Source organism: Engystomops pustulosus, chromosome 4 (assembly GCF_040894005.1).
Source record: "Engystomops pustulosus chromosome 4, aEngPut4.maternal, whole genome shotgun sequence".
Classification (NCBI taxonomy): domain Eukaryota; kingdom Metazoa; phylum Chordata; class Amphibia; order Anura; family Leptodactylidae; genus Engystomops; species Engystomops pustulosus.
This window is the reverse complement of record NC_092414.1, coordinates 98,234,401-98,257,935: the sequence shown is the minus strand read 5'-3', so window position 1 is coordinate 98,257,935 and position 23,535 is coordinate 98,234,401. Positions and strand designations below refer to the sequence as shown.

The following is a 23,535-nucleotide window of genomic DNA, read 5'->3' as shown; positions in this document are numbered from 1 at the left end:
GAAGCCATAGTGAATGAGTGAGCAGGTGAGAGACTAGGGCGATGTTGGTAGAAAGAAGCAGCTAGAAGAGAGAGCAGAAGGCGTGAAAGAACGGGGCACTATGTAATAGCTTGAAACACTTCTGCTTAATGTTTATAAATTGTATTTTTTTGTACCAAGCAGAGTATAAATGGTAAAAATAACTACACTCCCCGAATCACAGTGCCCGTAGCAGCAAGTGAGTGACAATGGTTTATCCGATATAATTTTGCTTAAATGTTTAAACATAATAATATTCTGATCCAAGTCTGCAGAACAAAATTATTATGGTGCATTAAAATAACTATCCAGAGTTATCAATCAATTGCAACAAGCAAGGCAATACATAATGACAATGCTTTATCTGCACTATATATGGTAGGCCTATGTGACCATTGTACAGATTTTTGAGAAATGCACTTAATGTGGACTCACCTTGATGGCATCTTCTCACATACCATCCTCGGAAATGCATGTTTTTGCATGCTTCTTTTCAATAACTTGGCTTTATTAATCCACAGAGAAAACTTGTGAATCACTACTTGCCTCACCCTGCTTTGATCTTCAAATGCACCCCTCACCCCAGGGACTCACCATGCGCTGCTGGCAGGGAGCCATGTAACGTCAAAGAAACAATTAAAAATCAATTGAATTATTCGGGAGGAATTTTTAAATCAACATGCCGAAGGCAATTGGAACCTGCCATTATGTAAAAATTCCCTTCCTGATGGCAGGACTTATATATTTGGTACCTAAAAAAATGTTTTTTGGAAAACATATGGCCATTAATAATTGACATGTTAGAGTACTATTGTTTCATGGTCCTTTGATATTTTTCCTTTATTTGGAAATATTTTTTTTCATTACTACATATGGCCCCAGATGACCTCTGCCAGACATTTCCACTTTCTAAGGTACCATATTTATTTTTGGTATTGGAAGTGATGTAAGAATTTAGGCCTAAAATCAAAAACTATACAAAATTATATTACCTCTATTGTCTTACTGTTAGAGGGAGTCTACCAGCTCTTTATAAGCTTCCCAGAAATATTCTTTACTGTTTCTCATTGGTATGGTACATTAGTAAAAATGTATATATTCACTGTATAAATTCATTGTCTAAATTATGTAAATTGTCTGTGTACTGAGGGCATGGCCTCTCCTATAGGGCACCCATTTTCTTCTTTCTACACCTTGTTTCCATTGGAGATGTTAATCAGTATGTTAAGTGGCAGAGCTGGATTGTGTTGGGCAGCGTAGAAAGAGAAAAAAGGATGCACCCTGCTGTAAGTGCACAGAGAAACTGATTTGCATAAAGATATCAAACGAATTTTCTCTAAAATTAGTTATTACAAGGAAGAATACAATGAATGTATGAAAATATTATAGTGCCATACACAAGGCTGTGTTTAATTGTGGGGTGATTATCCAAATGGCAAAAAGAAAGGAAATTCTCCAGCACAGCAGGTCCTCCTTCTAAAATATGAACTATATTCTCTACATAGGAAGGTAAAAGATCACAGACACAGACTGAAACGTTTCGATCAAATAGTAGTGACAATGAAAAAGAGCTTTTGCTCGAAACGCGTCAGTATGTGACTGGGATCTTTTACTTGTGGTGCTAGAGGATTTCCTTCCTTTTTGCCATTTGGATTATGCTGCTAAAGTAAGCCTTTGAGTCACACAAGATCAGTTTGCCTTGAAGGTGTAAAATGTATTTTATCTTAAATATGGAGCTAGTATACAACTTTTAAGGTTTTACTTGATTTTAACCTTAATTTAGTCTTTAATATTGGCCCTAAGTTGATACATTTACTTACTGCACTGGAACACAAGTTAACACAAGCAATTTAATTAGTAAACATTCTTATTACAAATAGCGCATTAGAGGAACATGAACCAGAAGTAATGACAAAAAGCAGCACATTTTATTTTATTATTTGTTTTTTAACATCCACAACACAGTCAAAGAACATTTTTGTCAGTCTGTTATTTATTCACAGTATCACATTATTTTAATAAAAGCAAATGTTAGAATGCACAACACAAAATAAAATGTACAAAACAAAGCCATTCATTTTAAAATAATTTTTTAACATGCAAGACAATAGCTTTTGTGACACAATAAATGACAAAATTGGTCAAATTTTTTCTTGTAAGATGACATGGATATTCCAATGTTTGAACACAGACTATGTATGTATAAAATAAAAAATACTTCATAAACTGTTTCAAAAGTGACATGGATATTCCAATGTTTGAACACAGACTATGTATGTATAAAATAAAAAATACTTCATAAACTGTTTCAAAAGTTCCTCTGCAGCACTTATTTTATTGCTATCTTTCTATTCTTTATAGTCTATTTGTTTATAACACAATACTTTATATTATTTAAAATGTTATCATCATACTATAACAGATTCGTAAAATCTATTTTATAGCAAAAATTCTAGACCTTAAATAGATCCCTCCTAGCAACAATATATAATATTGTTACTCCAGACTCCCTCCAAATTTACCTCTGAATTTAGGGCATGGCACAGGAGTCTTTGGGCACAATTCTTGTGGATGGTATCAGTTACTTTGTCACTATAACTTGAATGATTGTTCCATTCCCCCCATAAAAGTTATGTATCAGATATTCAGTTTGACAATAAACAAAATACAGTCACTCTAGTCAGAAAACATAACTAAAACAGAACTTTTCAACTGCATTGAACAAAAAAATCAGCTGCCAATAACCACAGCCAATCAAACCAATAATAAAAATGAAATGATGACAAGAAAGTAAAGACACTATATGATGAAGGCTTGTGTACTGGCCTCTCAAAGAATTGTTTCTGCCTCAAGATCCACATTTGCTGTTCTACTACCACTTTGACGGCATATGAAAAATCCACCATAGGATTCAACAGAATAATTCTCAGTTCATCTACAGCTTTCAGTCACTGATTAGTAGTATAATTGGTGGCAGATTAATTTAAAGGGGTATTCTGGAAATATAAACATCTGATATAAAAACCCATAATGTTTTTAATTAATAAATATAAGAAAAATAAATGTCATTAGTCAAAAATGGAGCTTAAATAGTTTGATTTTCTGATTCACAAAAATTTATGGTCTCACTAAAGTTGGTGGAGATATCACCTAGATGGCCGCCACTGGAAACTACAAGTACCATGATCCTTTAGTTCCCAGTAACGTCTCCTACCTCTCATGCTCTGCTCCCAGTGATGATGTAACAGACTTTCTTGCTCTGTTACCATAGTAATGATGTGTAATTGTCATCACTACACATTACCTCACTAAAATGGCGTCTCACCACAACTCAATACTGGAAGCGCTGCAACCAACCGACTACAGACAAACATAGTGGTGATCACATGACCTGCCCAGGCAGGTGCAGAACATGTGATGTGAACATATGACCAGCGGCCATCTTCTGTCCTGTGTATGCTCCATGCTGAAAAAATTAACGGGCAGTAGCATTTTTAATTCTTAATTATAGTGTATGCCAACAGAATTTTATATTATATTTTAGTGACCCATTTAATTCCTAGATTCCTAGAATACCCCTTTAATGAAATTCACTTCATCACTTGTGAATTTAGAGTTAAATATTTCTGTGGATTTCACATGGTTTTCAACCCATAACACACATCAAAATCTACCTTGTAAACAAACCGAAGTAAAGCAGAAACAACTCTATTTCAGAAATCTGCAGTTGGAAGGGCTGAGTTAATCTATTAAAGAAAATCTACCATCAAAATTTAGCATGATAAACCAAGAACACTTACTAATATATCCAGCAACAGTAATGTTCTTATATTTGTTATCCATAGCCTTCTAAAATCAACTATTAAATTAATGCTAAGGGCTCTGACATTAACCCAGGCAGAGGGCAGGGAAGTGTTGAGGAAGAAGAGGGGTATGGTTAAGGACAGTCTAACAGCCTGTGAAGTCAGAGCACTGAGGTTCTCTAGTAACGCATCTCAGAACTTCTGGCCCAGTAGCATATTTGATCTTAGAAGAAAGGAGGCCATAGATAACAAATATAAGAAGATTACTGCAGTAGCCTGGATCTAACTGGTCACTGGTTTATCATGCTTGATAGTAATAGATGAGCGAGCATCAAGCTCGGACGAGTATATAATCTCTATTGATTTCCTTTAAATGAAAACAGGTAACAACCCTATTGTGCGATTCTAAACTAGGAGCAGGAGCAAATACAAATGTGATATTTACTACATTAGACTATGCATCACTTTTGGAGTATTATTAAAAATTTTCAGTTGTCACTCTTCATTCAGTGCCTGCTGTTTGACTGTGTCTGTAAAAGCTCATTCATAGACATAAGGAGCAAGGGGGTACAGGTATTCCAGACTTTGCTCTATATCATAGGACATACTTATTAACATGTCTTTTAGATCTCTTTCATGGATATTCTGACAAGTTGCAGACCAAGATAGAAATTCGCTTACAGTAGTTTCTTTCCCAAGCAGCTTGAAAATATACCCCTATACCCCTATGTAATTTTATGGATAAACCCAGAAAACTACACTCTTGGTCTCCTTCACCTAGCCCTGTAATCCCACTCTACCCCAACCCTGCCATCCCTATGTGCAAGTTCAGATTATCTTGATCTTCATATTGGGTACCAACATCAGCTTTGACACATAATGCAAGATGGTTGTCTTTTCCTTATCTTCCTTTACACTATCTAAAGCAGATAAAAAGGGAACATGGTATGCTTGTGGTCAACTACATAGCTTTGTTTCTCCCCTTTCCCCAGTCATATGTAATACTTTGACACAGTTCGAGAAGCTATGGGCAGAGGACAAACTCCCCTCACACATAGACTCATTGGGGTCATTTACTAAGGGCCCGAAATGTGTTTTTCAGATGGGTTATCTGAAAATTTCCGATTTGCACTGATTTTCCCTGAATTGCCCCAGGATTTTGGCACACACGATAGGATTGTGGCGCATCGGCGACAGTGTGCACGGGACAGAAATCGGGGGGCACATTTAAAAAAAAAGTGTTGCTTGACACGCGCTTACCTGCACCTGGCCTGGCTTGGTAAAGTTCAGTGCAATCCAATGAACTTCAGCGCAGCAGCGACACCTGGTGGATGTCGGAGGAACTACCTTAGTGAATCCCGGCAGAACCTGAATCCTCCGCAGAGAACGCGACGCTGGATCACGAATGGACCGGGTAAGTAAACCTGCCCCATTTTCTTATAGACTGCTGCAGGAGATTGGGGACTCCCTTCCCCTATCCTACTCATGACTGAGTGAAAGAAGTACTTGGGGACATCCCTTTCTCAATCTGACTGGGATAATGTCTTTATTCTTACACACTTTATTCTTTAAAGTAAAATCCCAAGGGATTCACAAAAAAATCTATAAAATCGAGGTCGTACAAGAAAACAGTAGTTCTTCATCATAGTTATCCATAGGTTTTGGATTTCTGCTGGAGGTGTAATACAACACTAGGTTCTATGATCCTAATTTGGTTGGAGTGTACCCCATGAAAAACAGATGGGAACTGATTATTGCTCTCTATAGTTATGTATGCTTAAACACTTGCACCAATACTCTTGGGTTGACCCTACTACTCATCAACTAGAGATCTCTTTGTCTATAGAAATAACGCACTTGAGACATTTTTTGTTTGCTATGCGCATATCAATTGCCAGATTATAGTGCACATCTGCTCCCCCTTCTAGGGGTCAGTGGATTACTGCCCTTTATGAGATCACGAGAATGGAAGAACAGAACATAATACTGTAGAGAAATTCGATATCCAATTGTATCTATAGATACAATTCCGTTCCTCACATGCGATGGACGTTAGGGTCAACTTAGGTACCGTACCCTCTAGAGCAGTGGTTCTCAACCTGTGGGTTGCGACCCTGGCGGGGGTCGAACGATCAATACACAGAGGTCGTCTAAAGCCATCGGAGCCACGATTTTATTGCATTTTTTGACACGAATACAATATTCTTGTATATGGTTTGGGGTCACCGCAACATGAGGAACTGTATTGCGGGGTCACAGCATTAGAAAGGTTGAGAAGCACTGCTCTAGAGCTACTCTTACTACTTAAGTCAGCATGGTGTGATATTATACAAGCTTTGCACCACTACAGTCTAACCTACTTTCCCCTTCCCTGTTCTACTTTCCCATTGTGCTTCCCTTTCCTATTTCTTGTCTTTGTTGATTTGTTTCATTTTATTTGTAAGTCTGTATTCCTGATTATTTGTACTTGAGAACATTTTACATGTACTAGTCACCTCTCGAAGCTTATATTTCCTGCTGTTCATAGTCAGCAAATGTTGATCTGTTTTTTGTTCCCTCAATAAATCTTTTATTGAACCGTAAAAAAGTATTATAGCAAAGCGTAATTGCTTAAGAGCTACAGTATCTAATGAATTCCATACGCCATCCATGTGATTCAAATACTATCCTGATATCTCCAAAAGTAACATACACCTTTTCAGTAGCTCCAATGAAAGAGGAGTTTAAAGGGGTATTCCAGGAATAAGCATAATTCATATTAAAATGGATCATTAAAAATATAAGCACCCCTTTGCAGAAAAATGTTGTGAAAATACACTATAATGAAGAATTAAAATGTTACTGGCCCTTCAATCAGTCCTATGATTTTGTCCCTTTGGAGGAGACACAGGACAGAAGATGGCCGCTGATTACATGTCAATGTCATGTGATCATCACTATGTTTGGCTGTAGTTGGTTGGTTGCAGTGCATCAAGTATGGCCGGTGTTGTTTTGGAGCGTCATCTAAGTGGGGCTGAAGTAATGTGGAGTGATGACAGTTACACACATCATTACTATGGTAACAGAGCAGGACAGTCTGTTAGATGATCACTGGGAGCATAGCATAAGAAGGAGGAGCAGTTACTAAGAACTGTGGGATCATGGAACTTGTAGTTGTATGACGGCGATCTTGGATAAAACTCCCCCTACTTTAGAAACACCCTTAAAATTATGTGAATCATAAAATCAAACTATTTAAGCTCCATTTGTGATCCACCTTGAGTTTTGTGGTATTCATTTATTTATAGCATTATGGATTTTTGTATCAGATGCCCATATTCCCAGAATACCCCTTTAAATACTTTTTACACTATTAATAGCTGTCGGTTGAATGATGGTTTGGGTGATGGCTACTTCTGCCAATCCTCCATACAAATGTATACCCTGCTCAGTTGAGCATGCATGGGGTCTCTGTAAATTCGAGTACATTTAGAAGTAAATGAGAGTTACAGAAACAGTGTATCTCACAGTCTACATTTAATAAGAGAAGCCCAGAGAGGCAGGATTGTAGCTTCCTTTAAGAGAAGTGTATGTGTTACAGAGGTAGGGCAGGCAGCGATCAGACATTTATGGCATATCCTGTAAATATGCTTTATATGTCTATTGTGTAAAAAACTATTTAAGTCAAGAACCCTTTTTCCAAAATGTTTGGTAATGTACTTTATATTGATCTAAAAATTGTTAAGATCTTATTAAAGATATATTAAATCCCTTTCTGTATTTATCCTAACAATATTAATTTCTAATGTCACTCAACTAACATTTCAATTAAATTATACTAGCTCTTACCCAATAAAGCTTTACTATATGAAATACCAATTACATTAAAATGTATATTCAATATTCCAGCAAAAGATAAATTCATAGAATAATTATGCATGATAATATATACAATCTATTGTTAAAAATATATATATAGTGGTAACCCTTATGATATTACATTTATATGTGAATCCAGTTGTACAACAAATACAACAGTAAAAACGCAATCTGTATGTGCATGCAGTATTTCCTATTTTCTATGGTAGTGAATATACTGGCCCACATTTATCAAAAACAGTGCAAACTACACTATGGGGCATATTCATCAGGACCTCTGCGCCACTTGCCAGTTGCTAGCACTTGCGATTATTTGCCCCGATCCGCCACCCTCACACCAGTAACAGTAACGTCCCACGCCGGCCCAATCCCAGCTGGCCGCGGCCGCCCAGGAGTGGGCCGGCGTGGGGCGTTACTGTTCCCGCGCCGGCGCACTCACTGCTGCCGGCGACTTTTCATATAAACGCTGCGAAGCCTCTTGATGTATCCGACTGCGAATATGCAATGGCGGGGCTATCATACGCTGGCGTTCGTGCGTCCCTATATGCAGTTTGCATGTGAAGTGTGCAGGGTGCACCAGATCCATGATTTATGGCGCCCGTTCTACATGAATCTGATGCCCTCTGCACTACCCCAACAGAGTACAGCAACTTTTTTTTGGTGCACCTTTAACATAGTGGGGGGGATGTATCAATGTGTCCCAGGTTCCGTCAGTTTAGTTGAGGAAAACGTAGTCATTTTATGCGCCAGATTTATCACTGTGTTAATGAATCTGGTGCAGGATAAGACTGTCGGTTTCCAGTTTAGACCTACTTTAAAGTGGTCTAAACTCTGCGCCACAATTTTCAGCGCACGGAACATGCAAATAGGCCACGCCCCTTTTAGACTAAGTCACGCCCCTTTTCAGAAGGCCACGACCCCTCAGTCGGACAAGTCGGAAAATGGCTAAAAACAGGTTTAAAAGCCTTGATAAATGTGGCGCATGGCATTTTAGATAGTGTTTTAGGCGCAAAACCACCAGAATTGTGGCGCAAGTGTGTTAATACATCCTCCCCATTGTGTGTGACACAATTCTGTCAGACTGTACATGTTAAATGTGGCACACGGTCTGACTGAGAACTGGAATACCCCTTTATGTGCAGATATTTGTGTCGCATCGGTTGTACCGCAGCCGTGACAAAAATGAGCCGTGTGGAATATATATGTGGCGCTGACACTTCTTAAATATATGTGCAAGCAGCTTGCATTAGAAAGAACGTGCAAAGTCTGACAGTAAACTGGAGCAAGGGCCTTAGTAAATATGCCCCACTGCCTTTTGGTTGGTTATTGCTAAGTCTTTAAAGATTCTCAGTGAAAAGAAACATACATTAAAGGACATCCATCACCAGATCAAGGATTGTAAACCAAGCACAATGACATACTGGTGTGTGCCCCCTAAGGCAGGATCTGCTCTTCTTTAAGCTTCTTATGCCCTGTTTGTTTTTTTTAAAGACAGTTATGCAAATGAGCCAGAGACTCAATTGCATATTTGTAAAGCCCTTTTTTCTTGAAAACAAGGGCATACAAAGCTAAAAGATGCTAAAATCCTTGATGTGATGATAGATGTCCTTTAGAAACGATAAAATTATGTTCATATGTGACAGATTTATATGGTAGAAATGTATGCCACATAGTCCCAGCCACCATTTAAAATATATAAGGGGGTTCTACAATTGCACAACAACCTTTGCACATGATACCATTATGCAGACGTTAAAAGAAATAGACATAAAAACTGCCTCTACAGGAATCTCTTTAGTTTGTATATGTTGATCTTCACATCCCCTGCATACTTCGTCATGAAATATAGTGCCCCTTTGAACTTTTCTACCTTTTGCCACATTTCAGTCTTCAAACATAAAGATATAAAATTGTAATTTTTTTGGTGAAGAATCAACAACAAGTGGGACAAAATTGTGAAGTGGAAAAAATTTATTGCATATTTTAAACTTTTGTAAAAGATAATAAACTGATAAAGTTTATTATTTGAAGTTGAACTTACCTGCCATATTATTTTACCCCTTTACTATCAGTGCAGCAAACTTACTTTAGAAGTGCAGTGAGGATCTCTGAATGATCCGATGTTCTCCTAAATGACTGATTAATATACACTCACCGGCCACTTTATTAGGTACACCATGCTAGTAACGGGTTGGACCCCCTTTTGCCTTCAGAACTGCCTCAATTCTTCGTGGCATAGATTACACAAGGTGCTGGAAGCATTCCTCAGAGATTTTGGTCCATACTGACATGATGGCATCACACAGTTGCCGCAGATTTGTCGGCTGCACATCCATGATGCGAATCTCCCGTTCCACCACATCCCAAAGATGCTCTATTGGATTGAGATCTGGTGACTGTGGAGGCCATTTGAGTACAGTGACCTCATTGTCATGTTCAAGAAACCAGTCTGAGATGATTCCAGCTTTATGACATGGCGCATTATCCTGCTGAAAGTAGCCATCAGATGTTACAGGGTACATTGTGGTCATAAAGGGATGGACATGGTCAGCAACAATACTCAGGTAGGCTGTGGCGTTGCAACGATGCTCAATTGGTACCAAGGGGCCCAAAGAGTGCCAAGAAAATATTCCCCACACCATGACACCACCACCACCAGCTTGAACCGTTGATACAAGGCAGGATGGATCCATGCTTTCATGTTGTTGACGCCAAATTCTGACCCTACCATCTGAATGTCGCAGCAGAAATCGAGACTCATCAGACCAGGCAACATTTTTCCAATCTTCTACTGTCCAATTTCGATGAGCTTGTGCAAATTGTAGCCTCAGTTTCCTGTTCTTAGCTGAAAGGAGTGGCACCCGGTGCGGTCTTCTCTTGCTGTAGCCCATGTGCCTCAAAGTTCAACGTACTGTGCGTTCAGAGATGCTCTTCTGCCTACCTTGGTTGTAACGGGTGGCGATTTGAGTCACTGTTGCCTTTCTATCAGCTCGAACCAGTCTGCCCATTCTTCTCTGACCTCTGGCATCAACAAGGCATTTCCGCCCACAGAACTGCCGCTCACTGGATGTTTTTTCTTTTTCGGACCATTATCTGTAAACCCTAGAGTTGGTTGTGCGTGAAAATCCCAGTAGATCAGCAGTTTCTGAAATACTCAGACCAGCCCTTCTGGCACCAACAACCATGCCACGTTCAAAGGCACTCAAATCACCTTTCTTCCCCATACTGATGCTCGGTTTGAACTGCAGGAGATTGTCTTGACCATGTCTACATGCCTAAATGCACTGAGTTGCCGCCATGTGATTGGCTGATTAGAAATTAAGTGTTAACAAGCAGTTGGACAGGTGTACCTAATAAAGTGGCCGGTGAGTGTAATCCTTCTGTGTGTAATCAAGTCTACACATAAATACACGTGCTCTGCGATAGTCTCAGGGTTCTTTTTAAAGCAAGAGCATCATAAAGACCAAGACAAAGGTTTTTTAATATAATTTTTTAAAACTTTTTATATTTTTCAGACCCCCCTAGGGTACTTAAACAGTAGGTTGTATGATTGATCCTACCATATACTGCCTTATTACAGATTTTCCTCCTCATTCATTAATAATAATTCCTTTATATAGTGCACAGAGATTACACAGCGCTGCACAGGGCTTGCCAAATCCGTCCCTGTACCTAATGGGGCTCACAATCTAATCAATCTACCCATATGTTTTGGAGTGTGGGAGGAAACAGGAGGACCCAGAGGAAGTCCACACAAACAGAGAGATAACATACAAACTCTTTGCAGATGTTGACCCTGGGACTTGAACCCAGGTCCCCAGTGAATTACACATTGTAATGAATAGGCTAAAACCAGAGAGCCTTGGGTCTTCGGAACACCCGAGGCTGTCATGGCAACCGATCACCGCCCCCCGCCCCCCGATGACATCACGGGGAGTGGCAATCTTCACCATCTTTTTGAAGCCGTCGGCAGCTTTGCCGTCGGCGATGGACAAGTTAACACCCCGGAATGCAGGTGTTACAGGTAAGTGTTTGCTGCAATATGCAGCAAGCAGGTACCGGCTATGGAAAGGGCTCACCTGCAGTACTATGTCACATGTTGGTAAGGGGTTAAACATCCCAAGGAGAACTGTGCAAGCAATCATATTGAAATGGAAGGAGTATCAGACCTCTACAAATCTACCAAAACCAGGTTGTTTCTCTAAACGTTCTCAAAAAAGGAAAAGATTGATCAGAGATGCAGCCAAGAGGTCCATGATCATTGTGGATGAACTGCAGAGATCTACAACTGAGGTGGGAGAGTCTGTCCACAGGACAACAATCAGTCGTAAACTACACAAATCTGCCCTTTAAGGAGAGAGGCAAGAAAATATATCCTTAAAAAGTCTTGTTTAGAGTTTGCCACAAGCCAACTGGGAGACATCAAATATCTGGAAGAAGGTGCTCTGTTCAGATGAAACAAAAATCTAACTTTTTGGCCACAAGCCCAAACAATATGTTTGGCGTAAAAGCAACACAGCTCATCAACCTGAACACACCACCCCCACTGTAAAACATAATGGTGGCAGCATTATGGTTTGGGCCTGCTTTTCTTCAGCCGGGATAGGGAAGATGGGAAAAATTGATGGGAAGATGGATGGAGCCAAATATAGGACCATTCTGGAAGAAACCCTGTTGGAGTCTGCAAAAGACCTGAGACTTGGACGGAGATTTATCTTCCAACAAGACAATGATCCCAAACATAAAGCAAAATCTACAATGGAATTGTTCACAAATAAATGTATCCAGGTGGTAGACTGACCAAGTCAAAGAATCTGTGGTAAGAGCTAAAAACTACAGTTCACAAGCCCTCTTCAACCTCACTGAGCTAGAGCTGTTTTCCACGATAGAATGAGCAAGAAATTCAGTCTCCCATGGTGCAAAACTGATAGAACCATACCCAGAATGACTTGCAGCTGTAATCGCAGCAAAAAGTGGCGCTACAAAGTATTAACTTATGGGGGCCAAATAATATTGCACGCCCCGCTTTTCAGTTTATAATTTTTTACAAAAGCTTCAAATATCCAATATTTTGTCACACTTCACAATAGTGTCCCACTTGTTGTAGATTCTTCACCAAAGAATTACAATTTTATATCTTTATGTTTTAAACCTGAAATGTGGCAAAAGGTAGAAAAGTTCTAGGCGGCTGAATACTTTCGCAAGGCAATGTGGATGCAGTTTGTAGCTGGCATGGATTTCAGATATCGGTTATTCAAGTTTTCTGGAAAGAACCATGATATAACACTTTTTTGGAAAGTTGACAGATCAGCATAAAAAAGGCACTTGCGTAAAAATAATATTTAACATACGGTATGTTAAAAACAACATTTGCAATGTCAGCTGTCAGTGTATAAGGGGGTGAGAAATCTCCCCTAATGTATTAGAACACAGCTATATGTATAATTTTTTTCCTTATCAGATATGCAACTAACCTAAAAAAAATTAACAGTATGTGATACTAACAGATAATATCTGATAATATCAGCTTATTGACATTCCTTGTAATGATCTGATCACATTTCTATCTGAGGCTTCAAATGCAGCAGCATACAATATGACAGAAATTGTTATAGAAGCAAACAGAACTCATTACAGGATGAAAGGGTTTAACAGGCGAATAGTTAAAAAAATGTACAATACTGTACAGTGTTAGCTGCTTTTAGACTACATATTTAAGTGTCATATTATTTTTCAGGTTTAAACACTTTTTGATAATTTTAGAGTGGTTATGTTAGAGTGGGCTACAACATTTACAATAGCCTGTGCCAGGATCTTTGCCCAGGGTATAACAGAAATTTATGCTACGCAGGACCTGGCATAGATTTAATTTATGCACACAATGTGCCAGTGTTAATACGCTCCTCCCCCCATTGAATGGTAGGTAGTCTGCAAAAAGGAAGATTGGTTACACACTATTTTTGACTTTTCTTCATGACACTATGCTGTCTCCGACGGACCAGCATTAAACCCACCTTATAAAAAACTGTAAACCAAATGTGAACAAACACTGTACATTGGGGCCAAAATAAAGACCCATTACATGTACACCACATGGGGGAGATTTATCAGAAGTGTCTGAGAGCACAACTGTTCTAGTTGCTTATGGAGATCAACCAGAATCAGCTCTCATTTTCAAGAAGCAGTCTATAAAATGAAAGCTGAGCTCTGATTGGTTGCAATAGATAACTATAACTGTTCTGCCCTCAGACACTTCTGATAAATCTTCCCCATGGTCTTTATCAAGTTAACAGTTTAGAAAAGTGATGCTACAAATAAAAACAAACTGTATTTACTTCTCTAACCAATATATGATAAGCTTTATATATTTTTTATTAAATATACTTTAAAAACATGAAAGGGAGACGACAAGCCTTAGCTTATAACTGACATGAATCCTGAGTTCTGCATATTTATCTTCAAACATGTTTTAAAAAAGGATCTAAGGCTGGGGCTACACAGAGAATTGTGCATGTGACTTAAACCAAATTTTTATTGAGCACATATTTAGCCTACAGTCAGGAATGTCAGGGTGTTTAATTAATGGACATACCTATCATAGCAATGATTTTTAAGAGGTCTTCTTCTTTGACCTTTCTCTTCCATGATTTCCATGGGAAATCTGGAGACCAACTGAGAACATGTCATCAGAAGTTGACTTAATAAATTATTAGCAGTTTGTTATCAAGCAGCTTAACGTCTACAAGATCATATTTCTTTCATTTCCCAGTGTGGTGGAATCAATTTTTAGATCAGTTGTATAAAGTCATTCAGTTGTATTAAGTCACAGCTCTCCTCAACGCTGCAGTCAAGCTCTCCTCAGACGGCCCCTACTGCTGTGATTGACATCATGCAGTTGACGGTTAGTAATGTCCTTGAATGCAAGGGTGTCTAAGACAGGAAAAGGGGCAGTCTAATGCCAAGAGAGGTTGACTTCAGCTCTGAGCTCTCCACCTCTGCAAAATGTATACAACAAATTTTCTTCGATATTGAGTATTCTGGATGATGTTATCACGCTGGGTCATGGAAGAAACATGATATTGTCAATCTTCTTGACAACATGTAATCTTAGAGACAAAATGTAATGCAGCATGGCAACATACTCATCCTGACTGACCAGCTTAATTGCTACATAGGATTTTTAAAAGTCAATTGAGTTGAGAAATTGTGAATGGCTCAATTTCACTTTTAAGATATTTTACTTATGCGAGTGTATTACACCTAAATGTTTTTTGAAACAGAAAGTCACAGGTTAAAATGTTGCTGTATTGATCTGTTTTGTTAAGTATTAAATATTTGCTTGTCTCTTAAATTAAGATAAAAACCAATAAAATTTACAAAAGCTAAAAATTTCTGAAACAACTCTGTGTAGTAGTATATACATCTATTTTTACACAAAGAAATGCCCCAATTTCAATATATTATTTAAAATTAAATAAACTTGCTTTAAATAATAAGGTATAAAAGTTATCTCATGAAAAGATGTGCATTCATTTTCCATAGAAGTATTGTAAATATGCTATCGTACCGATTTCCATGGTCCTGGATGCCATGAAGCATCAGCAGGGCATATGTGTGTGTTACACTGAGCTACATTTGGTGGTTTATCCAGGATTTCACAATTCTGATCATCTAAAACTTGTCCACTCGTCAGCTGGCATATTACCAATCTTGTTCTCATTCCTCCTCCACAAGTCAGGGTACACTGTAATTGAAAGACAGGCTTTTAAATATATACATAGAAACATATTTTTATATATAAAAATAGACACAGTTATGGAAAAATGTTGTAATTACATAGAGCTGAAACCCATGCTTGACATCTGCAGATTCCCAGTGTGGTGCTCTTCTAGACATCACTGTGCCTGGAAGAAAACTTGCCAGCCAGTGCTGTGACACATCAACTACTCCACTTGCAGCCTCACAGAGGTATGTTAGTATTACCACCTATATCAAAAGGGCTGCTATTAATCCTGTATGTGCCATTTTTAATCCCTGGCAGTCATATATGTGATTTGTTATACAAGTCATGAAGGTAATACATAGTTTAAATTGTTATATTCCAAAGTATTTCTAAATCCTTTATCATGCATGGGATAGTTATACTTAAGAGCCTCCATTTAAAGCTATATTAAAAACAAGTTAGGTCAGGTTCCAGGATTATTAAATTACAGATTAAAGCAGAAGCAGGCAGGAGGAATCTACCATCAGGTCTTCTTCTGATTCCTCATTATAGGTTTCCTTTAACTGGGTATTCTCCGACCACAAGGGCTCTTCAGCCCTGTCTGCTCAGTGCCAACCCATGGTTCTGGAGTGGTCTTTGTTCATTTACTGTGATTTATATTGGAATGTACTTAAAGGAAGTGGTATATTGAAGGAAGTGGCCCACCCAGGTCAACATTTGCAAAGAGTTTGTATGTTCTCTCCATGCTTGCTTGGGTTTCCATACTCCAAAAACATACTGGTAGGCTGTTTAGATTGTGAGTTTCATGGGGACAGGAAACGATTTGGCATGCTTTGTGCAGCGCTGCGTAGGCGCTATATAAATAAAGATATCATTTTTTTAAATTTTAACCAAGAACAGGTCGTCAGCATAAAATTGCTGAGGGTCAGATATCCTATATCTCTATTGATCAGCTGCCTCCTGTGCTTTCAACCCAGCTACTGTTAATAGGCATTTAGCTTTTGAATGACCATTACATAGTGTATGAAGCTGTAAGCCAAATACCCATAAATTGTGCATGTCCAATAACCGTGGCAGTTAAAGTGGTAAACATCAAACCCATAATTATCGCTTATCGATTCTGTATCCTAAGGAAAGGCCATCAATAGCTTAAGTCCTAGACAACCTTATGACAACAAAATGACAAATCTTAATAAAGCCCCCTAAATAAAACCATCAAATATGGAATTTCTAATAATCAGTTACTTTTTGTGATGTATTCTCATAAAACTACTTTTTAACAACTACTGCACTAATAAAAGTAAATATGAATACATTCACACAACAAGATACGGGTGTATTATACTTAATGTAGGTAAAAATGCAAAGCTTAAGTTTATTTCCTACCTCACCCCAGCTTCCATAATTCCAACGTGGACAAGGCCCAGAATCACAGTGTCTCGTTTCAGCAGGTTTTGATGTTTCATCACAATGATGATTAATTCCTCCTTCTCTGTCTTGACAAACCACAACTCGACGTTCAAAGCCACCTGCACATGTGCTTGAACACTAATCAAAAACATAACAGAAACATTTTAAAAGACAGAAAAATATAATAAAATATGGACACAGTAAACCCATTGAAACCACAAATAGATCTTTTTACTAACCATATTAAAAAGTTTTAAACTTGCCCATACAACTTTTTACATCATATGTACCAAAGACTGTGTATGGCCAGCTTTGATGTAAAAAGACAGTTTTGGGTATTGGAAAGTTGAATTCTTAAAGCTGGTTTTAGGGGAAAAAAAAGGAGCATAACTTTTAAAAATATATACAAATTTGGTAATTTGGTAGTTTTGTAATCGTGGCAGCTATAACTCATCTCATGAACAACAAGCTTTCACCCCTTCCTGACATTTGACGTAACAGTACTGCATTTTGCACCTCTGGTGCTTGCTCCTGAATGGTGTACACTGTATAAGGGGAAGAATAGCTTGAAAAAGCGATCAGTGGATCACTTGTTCAAGCTAACCTGTAAAAGAGAATGAAAACAGTTAAAAACATTAAGTAAAAACATTTTTTAATAAAAAGAATTAATTAAATAAAGTTAAAGTCCACTAAACACAAACATTCCCTATACACATGTAATAAAGTTAAAAAAAAACAAAATCGCCCACAAAACCCACATATTTGGTATCGCTGCATCCGTAACAATCCGTACAATAACTAAGAAAAATTATTGGGCCCGCTCGGTGAACGCCATAAAAACAAAACACGAAAAACTCGCCAAAAATGTACATTTTTCATAAAATCTCTTCACAAAAATGATCTAAAAAGTTATCAAAAAAAGTTATGAGGGCCAAAATGGTACCACTTGAAAGGACAACTCAACACGTAAAAAATAAGCCCTAAACTAGCTCTGTCAACAAAAAAATATTAAAGTTATGTCTCCGTAAAGATGGTGATGCAAAGACAAATGAGATTTCCTCTATATTAGTTTTTTTCCAGTAAAATTGTAAAAATAAATGAAAAACTATATAAATGAGGTATCACCGTAATCGTAGTGATCTGTAGAATAAATATAATATAGTATTTTCTAGTGTACGGTGTACGACCCCCAAAAAATACAAAAAGAAAGGAAACCAAAATTGACAATTTTCTTTTCACCCATACATTCAAGAGTTAATAAAATGTCATCAATAAGCTAATGACCCACTAAAATGAAATATTTGTAAAGTGCATCTCATGTCGCAAAAAATAAGCCCTTATATGTCCGAATTGCCAAAAAAATAAAGATTGTATAGCCAATAAAAAGTGACAATGCATAATCTGCTCTGAATGGCGCAGCTTCCCTTCGATGCCCCGGCGAGTGCCCATACAGCAGGTTACCACCACATATGGGGTATTGTTATACGCGGGAGGGATTGGGTATCAAATTTTGTGGAGCTTTTTGGTATTTTATCTACTTAGAATTTGTACATTTCTTGAAAAACATTAATTTAGCCAAAAAATATTTACTTTCAAAATTGTATACGATTTTGTTTTAACCCCGTAAAACAATTAAAGGGTTAACAAACTTCATAAAAGTTGTTTTACATATGTTGAGGGGTTTAGTTCCTATAATTGGGTAATTTATGGGGTTTTACTTTTATTTAGGCCTCTCAAAGTGACTTGAAACCTGAGCAGGTCCCTCAATAGCAGTATTTTGCGTTTTTTATGAAAATGTGACAAAACGCACCTAACGTTCAAAGGCCCATAACATCCTACAAAAATAAGAGTATGCATAAAAAACCATGTCCACATGAAGTAGACATTCGGTGAATGTTAGTTATTAAGTTGTTTTGCTGTTATGACTATGTGTGGAAAAAGTAGAACATTTTGAAGTTTGAAAATCGAGAATTGTTCCAAATTTTTACCAAATATCTAATTTTCTCATAAATTAATGCAAAACATACCACCAAAATTTTTCAACTAACATGAAGTACAATGTGTCACGAGAAAACAATTTAAAACCACTAGGATATGTTAAAGCGTTTCAAAGTTATAACCATTTATAGTGACACAGGGCAGATTTGAAAAAATGGGTCAGGAAGGTGAAAAGTGGCTTTGGCATTAAGGGGTTAATGTACCAAATAAAGTTACATCAATGCAACAAAAAATGCAAAAAGTATTCCCCTGCATAAACAACAGTGTTTCTGACTACTGAAATTCTAAACTTTGTCCCCCCCCCCCAAATTTTTGCTAATATAACCTTTTATGTTATTGGTAACCAGACTATGGTATTTAATGCTTACAACCATGATAAAGTTATAATCTTTATGGTTGCCTGCAGAATAGCCATATAATATGGAAACAAAACTCAAAGATTGATGGCCTCATGGTGTAAGAGCTCTTCAAAGACACAAAACCTATGCATAGTAAGGGAGTTACAATAGGTGGACCCCGATTGTAAAGAGATTTCCTCTTCTTTAGAATGGGTGAGATTATCACATAAAGAATGAATTTATTAAGTGTACAACTGTGTTCACAAAGTTATTTTAGAAGCTCAAGAATAAGTGTAATGTATTAATGTGTAAAATACAGCACAAGTCATACTTTATTATTTTAAAGGCATTGCAATAAAAATCTGTCTGATAACTTAACTAGACCGGTTGTGCTGAATTGTATATTTGTTCTTCAGGAGACAGATGCATGTTGACATGAGCTGTATTTCATTAGAACCATATGTTATTTATTCATACACAGAGTTTCCCCAAACTCTGTCCTTGGACTTGTCCTTTTGCCCAACGTACACATTAGGTTAATGAGTTTAACTCATTAACATTCTCTGAACACCGATATCTTAATAAGAATCATATCAGCTTTGAGTGATATGGGTTGAGTTATCAGCTATATCACTTCCTACTTCTCCTTCCACTAACTAAAACTCAGCGTGAGCTAAACAGGAATACGTCGCCATTAAAAGCCTGTTGCCCACAAATGAGTTTGGTACAACACACTTGCTGTAAGCGCTTGCAGGATTTACCTGACTGAACGTAAAAACACTGAACTGAACTGATATAGTGATAGGATTTAATTGATTCTACTGTAGCTTTGGTCTGGTAAATACCAAAAATGCATGGAGTTAGTCTAGTAGAACTTGCACACAGGCAATTCATATTGCCTCTCACTCTCCTCATTTTCCTTCAGTAGCTACCCATCACCAAAGCAATATAATACAGTAATAGAATTATTTCTTACTGCGCCCCATGGTCCTGTCCTCCATTGGTTTTCATGAGCAGCAGGATTATTTCGCTGGTTGTCTTTGCTGCTTGTATCATAATCTCTGTATCGATGTGGGGTCTCAGGATAAGGAAACCTCTTTGGATGATCAGGATTACCAGGAAATTGGTTGAATGTTTGACATGGTACCAAATTACACTCTTGCTCTTTCATCGGTTTGGTATCCGGATCACAGTTTTCTTCATCAATTCTTCCATGGTAACTAGTGCACACAACTTGTCTTATAACTGTTCCTTTTCCACAGGTCACTGGACACTGGACACAAGAGCATAATACATACATATTATGTTACTGAAAAAATGTCAAGAAAAATTAAAAAAAATAATAATAGCCTTATTTTTCTTACAGGTGACCAATCTCCTGATTTCCATTCTCCACAGGAGGTAAAACAGCTGGAAACTTCAGGTGGACGAGGTAAATAGGTACAAAAGGTCTCATCAGCCACACCACCTAGCGCATCTCTACAGCTCACATAGCGAGCGCGATTACCTCTTCCACATGAAGCAGAACACTGAAATTAAAAATAATATATGTATAACTAATTAGATCACATCAATCTAAAAAAATAAATGTATGTACACAATAAAAGATTTAATATCTGTTCAACAATTTGAGCCAATGCTTCCAAGTCTGGGAGTGTCCAAACACATCTCTGTCAACTTTTCTCCCAAAAACTAATTTTATCCAGAATTTTGTGCTCTGAGCTCTTACTCTTCCACTACCACTGCAATATAATGTTGTGAAAAGTGTAGAAGTTCCGTGTTAGCCAAGAGAAATAAAAATTAGCACATTGGTTTCTGCAGATTTGTTACATACAGCCTCAGGTCTTACAAAGACTCAAGGCTATCACGGCAACTGATGATGTGATGCCATCAAAAACAAGATGGGGTGTCAGATTTTAACAGCCAGCGGCAGCAAGGGTTAACACCCACCCCCAGTGTGCTAGTGGTGTTGATGTTGGGCGTTAGTGGTGGGTGTTTGCAGCAATATGCAGCCCTGTGAACTTTCTTCATACATCCTTAACAGCTCCCTGCGATAATAGTAACATGGAGCTTTAAGAGGTTTTTAAGGAATTATCCAAGTGTGACATCTCTGAAATGTTGTGTTTTTCTCTCACTGCTTCATTTGTAGCCTTGGCTGAGGAAGGGGCCTTTTGTGCCCTGGAAGCTTGCAGCAAACATCATTTTTCTGGTAAGCCTATATAAACTTGGTATCCCTGTAATCGAACCGACCCAAAGAATGAAATTATTTTGGGTGCAATGTTATTTGGAGTGCACAGTGAAAGCCATAAAATACAAGCCCACAAGAAAATAGTATAAATGCATTTTTGCACTAATTTCACTGTATTTGGAATTTTTTCCTGCTTCCCAGTACAAGATATGGAATGTTAAATACTGTCACTATGAAGAGTAATTTGTTACGCAGAAAACAAGCCATCACTCAGCTCTTTACATGGATTATTTTTGATGGTGGGGAGTGAAAAATATAACCGCAAAAACAAAAAACGGCCTGGTCTTCAAAGGGAACCTGTCATCAGAAATTGACCTAACAAACTATTATTAGCACATTTTGAAGCAGCTGAACATCTTCTAGGTCATGTTTCAGAAAATGAACTTTCAAGTGGTATGTTTAACATAAAAGTCAAGCTCTCCCTGCCTCTGAACACCTCCTCTTATGTGACTCACATCATGTGCCCGACTTCAGGAGGTTTGGTCAATGATGTCCCTGGATGCAAGACCATGAGTTACAGTGAACAGGGTATTCTGAGGCAGGGAAAGTTGACTTCAGTGTTAAACACTTAGCTTCCTTGACTTAATTAAGCAAATTTACATCTCACTTCAAAGTAGATTTTCTGGATGATGCCACCACATCAGGCCATGAAAGAAAGAAGAGCTATAGGTTTCTCAGCTCCCTAACAACATGCTTTATTTTTTTATTTATTAGGCCAGTTTCTGACGCCAGATTCCCTTTAAGGGGTTAAGCACTTTTGTGCTTGTGAATTCTACATGCAAAGCAAGATAAAGTGCCAGCACAGATCGCGGGGGTTATTGGGGGGTTCGGGTCTGCTCATCACCAAACGGAACCTATTAGAAAATCCTGCATGCTGTTTGGAGGCCTAAGAAACATGAATACTTTGAGACCCCCACTGAGTGCAGCTATTTGCTTCAAGCTCTCTATACAGTAAAAAGCGTGATAGGGACCCATGCCCAATGAGATATTTACAGCCTATCCTAAAAAAAAATTAAAACCTAAAAAAAATTGGACAACCCCATAAAGTAATTTTGCTCTTCGCATCTGTGTCATAGAAAAATATAAATGTATTCAACAATTTCTACATTTAAATTATGAAGCTGTCAGAATGAGTAGATTTGTGGTATGTCAAAAGTGATCAAACATGCCTGTAAAATATATAATGTAGACTAAATACAGTCTGTATGTTACTTACTGGTGTCCATGACCCATATCTCCACTGTGCATTTTTTTGTATTTGATCTATGTGAGAGATAGTTGGGTATACACGGGAATGTGTTGGACAAGAAGGAAGTCGTTCACAGTCCTGTTGATACAAAACTAACATAAATAACAATAATAATAAATTACAATCCTATTTTACATATATTTCAATATTTATACATTAAAATTTATCTTTATAACCTCAGGTAGTATAGGCCAAGACACTGAAGCCCACGGCAGGACCTGGAATGGTTGCTTGCTGTCATTGTGACATCAGCATTGCATGTCTGTATACAAAGATTTAAATTAATTAGAAAAGGTGGATTACATTCCCATATCCGGTCAATATTAACAAAAGTATATATTTTTTGTGGTATATTTTGTGCACCAGTGTGTGTTAAAAGCACAGATCCTTATAACAATTGTCAAACTAGTGTATTTGAGTTTACATACACTATATCATTAAAGTGCATTAGAATCACTGCACCTCAGTTGGAGGATACAGTGAAGTTGGGGTTTATCCCCTTCACATGGATGCAAAGGCATAGATCTTAGATTGTCAGAGGTTAATTATTTGGGTATGTTCATGTCTTAAGACTTCGAAGTTACAAACAAACCTGTGTTTCAAGATGCACACTCAGAAGTCATATTGTGCTCGTTTTAAGTCTTTGTAGATGGGGACTAATTGTACATAACACTATGGCCCTCATTTACTAAAAACTGTGTGCAGTTTACTGTCGGAGCCAGATACATGAATTGAGGTGCAAGTTCTTCATGAATCTGGCGGCCTCTGCACGGCCCCCATGGAGCCCGCCACTTTATCATCCAGCACCAGACACTTGATGCAGACACATCTGATGCAGAATAAGACTCCCTAGTCTAACTCTGCACTGTCTAACCTTAGGTCACTTTTTA

At 37.9% G+C, this 23,535-nt stretch overlaps 1 protein-coding gene across 1 annotated transcript in view; it reads right to left on the bottom strand.

Moving 5' to 3' along the window:
- ADAMTS20 (ADAM metallopeptidase with thrombospondin type 1 motif 20) overlaps positions 1 to 23,535 on the bottom strand; it is a 146,607-nt gene that overhangs the window by 39,635 nt on the left and 83,437 nt on the right. Inside the window, exons 24-28 of the mRNA XM_072146861.1 lie at positions 22,613 to 22,723; positions 20,513 to 20,677; positions 20,125 to 20,421; positions 16,789 to 16,950; positions 15,247 to 15,423 (exon numbers count right to left, since the gene is read on the bottom strand). Coding sequence (XP_072002962.1) covers positions 15,247 to 15,423; positions 16,789 to 16,950; positions 20,125 to 20,421; positions 20,513 to 20,677; positions 22,613 to 22,723 — 912 coding nt within the window. The remainder of the gene's footprint in view (positions 1 to 15,246; positions 15,424 to 16,788; positions 16,951 to 20,124; positions 20,422 to 20,512; positions 20,678 to 22,612; positions 22,724 to 23,535) is intronic.